Consider the following 2,559-nt stretch of genomic DNA (forward strand, 5'->3'; position numbering starts at 1 on the left):
CATTTGGGGCCACATCTGCCGCCTCCGCTCAGTGTCCCCCGGAGGCAGGGCCCCTCACCCAGGCGGGTAGTGACCCCCGCCCCCCCGCAGACTCGCGGGGCAGTGCTGACCTGGGGCCCCGCACAGCTGATCCTGCAGACCTCGCAGTAGTGCAGCGGCGACTGCCTGGGGCCGCTCCTGGCTTTGCACGGCTTCGTGGCGGTGGCGGCGGCAGGCCCAGCGTGGGGGCTGTTCCCAGAAGCAGCCCACTGCGAGGAGGGGGGCGGGAGTGGGGGAGGCGGCGGGGGTGGCGGCAGCGCGGATGGGGTGGGCGCCGGGGACTGCGTCTGCGGAGTGGGTGTCGGCGGATAATAATGCCCGGCGGATGAATACGCCGATCCGTCGTAGGCCGAGTAGTTGGACCCTGGGAAGCAGAAACGGACTGTGTAGGGTCACTCCATCCCTTCGCATCGGGACCAGCTGTTGCTACTTGCGGTCCCCACACCCCCACACCCCCCCGTTGGCGAAGAGCTATGTTCCCTGGGGATTTCAGGGCTGAGTTTTGGGGAGTAGAACACCAGGTATCCCCAGGTGGGGTTGGGGTGGGGTTAGGTGCCTGGGAGTTGATTCCGACCCCTAGTGAGCCCACATGAGAGTGGAACCACCCCGAGACTGGAACCATCGTCTTCACGGGAGCTATGGCCAGGCCTTTCTCCCACGATTCCTGGTCTTCTGGTCAGCCGCCCAGGGGCCCCAACACAGCCCGGCTGCTCTCTTCTTACCGGGGTAGGGGGCAGTGGGCACGCTGCACGAGGTCAGGGTGTATGCTGGTGCTGCCGGGGCCGAAGCAGCAGGTGGGACACTCATGCCGGTGGGATAGGTGCACCTGGGAGGTGTCCCTCCGGGCTGGGTCTGACTGTAGCCTCCACTAGGCTGGCTGTAGCCTTCTTTAATACCTAGGGCACAAACACAGCCTTCACCACCTGGCTGGAGATGGAGCGCCAGGCTGTAATCTGCCCCAAGCCCCATATGGAGAGGCTGGTCTGTGCTGGCCGGGCCTGGGACAGTAACTCCGAGACCTGTGTTCACGACTTCTATCACACCTAGCTCCTCCCTCCTCTGGGTGTTGGTGGGGGAAGGGGGGAGGGCTCTGGGCTGTACCCTCCTGTCCTGGGCACCCATAAAGAACTCTCAGCTTGGCACTTCTCCCTCTGCCTCCCCCCTACATGGTGCCACCAGCTCCTGGCAACCTGGCACGAAGCAATCTTCTCCTCACTCCCAGCCCCGCTCGTCAACCTCACCAACCAGCCCCTGCTGCCAGCCAAGCCCACTCAAGGTGGCCCAAGCACCCAGGACCAATGGCTGATGGCCCTGGGCCATCCACAGAGGGGCTGTGGTCAGGACACTGAGCCACATGGTTCTCACAGATGATTCTCAGAAGTCACCTCATCCATTTCATCTGGAAGCTCCACACAAATCCGGTTAGCCAGTAGGCCTCCTAGCGCCATGCCAGCAACATGTGGTGACCATGTGTGTGGTGCAGGGGCTGGGGCCGGACTGAGGCGTCTGTCTACCCGACTCCCATTTTTAGATTTTCCAGAAGTACATTGCCAGGCCTTTCTTCCAAGGACTGGGTAGACTTAAGCGTCCAACCTTTGCAGTCCACCACTGGGCCTTGACTCCTAGTGGGTCTATAATGTCCACACATGGTTTTTCATGGCAGCACTCGGGGAACTCACCTGCCTGGTAGAGAGAGTCGGTGGCACTGTGTGGTGGGTGGCTGGCTGCAGGCTGGGTATACTGATGGCCTTCGTAACCACTGGCTGCCATCGGCCCATAGTTGTAACTGTCCTGTGACCCAGAGTCCAAGAGAGATACTAAGAGTCAGAGCAAGAGGACACAGTGTGGTCTGCAGGCCAGCACCCACCCATGCACTGACTCATGGTCAGATGTACTGAGCCCTGCTTGGCACATGTTCACTCACTCACATCCAGGTGTACTGAGCCCAGTTCTCGCTCGGCACATACTCACCCACGTCCAGGTGTTCTGAGCCCTGCTCTGCAGGGCTGTACGTATTCACTCACTCATGTCCCCGTGTACCAAGCCCTGCTCTGCATACACCCCCTCACGTGCTCACTCACATCCATATATACTGAGCCCTGCTCTGCACACACTCACTGACGTCTGTGTGTTGAGTCCTGCGCTGTACTGGACCTGCTACAAGTCCAGGCGCCCAGGCATTCAGGCAGGCACCATGGAACACCCAAGGCTACAGAATGAGAGAGACCGGGACCCACCCAGATGGAAGTCCAGATGGAAGTCTCTCACCGCCCTGAACTCGACTTGGGGAACTGAGATAAACTCCACCCTCCCCCTCCCACACCCGGGGAATGACATGCTTACTATGGTGGGGCCGGCTGAAGAGACTGGGATACGGGATTCGATTAGGGGATTACACAGGGAGGCGGGGTGAGCAGTGGGGTGGGCCACATTCAGATGAGGAGAGGGCGAGTGGGGACCCTGTTCAGCTGAGGAGAGTGCAGAGGGCAGGAGGGGGATAGGGTGGTATTGGGGGGTTGG

The 2,559-nt window shown here is 61.0% G+C and overlaps 1 protein-coding gene across 1 annotated transcript in view; it reads right to left on the reverse strand.

Annotated features, from left to right (window-relative positions):
- Nucleotides 1-2,559, reverse strand: part of ZFR2 (zinc finger RNA binding protein 2) — a 33,856-nt gene that overhangs the window by 26,133 nt on the left and 5,164 nt on the right. Inside the window, exons 3-5 of the mRNA XM_045300052.1 lie at nt 1,719-1,830; nt 762-935; nt 111-403 (exon numbers count right to left, since the gene is read on the reverse strand). Of these exons, the coding sequence (XP_045155987.1) occupies nt 111-403; nt 762-935; nt 1,719-1,830 (579 nt within the window). The remainder of the gene's footprint in view (nt 1-110; nt 404-761; nt 936-1,718; nt 1,831-2,559) is intronic.

This window comes from Echinops telfairi, unplaced genomic scaffold (genome assembly GCF_000313985.2).
Source record: "Echinops telfairi isolate 266 unplaced genomic scaffold, ASM31398v2 ScPeMD7_7459;HRSCAF=8497, whole genome shotgun sequence".
In the NCBI taxonomy this organism is placed as follows: domain Eukaryota; kingdom Metazoa; phylum Chordata; class Mammalia; order Afrosoricida; family Tenrecidae; genus Echinops; species Echinops telfairi.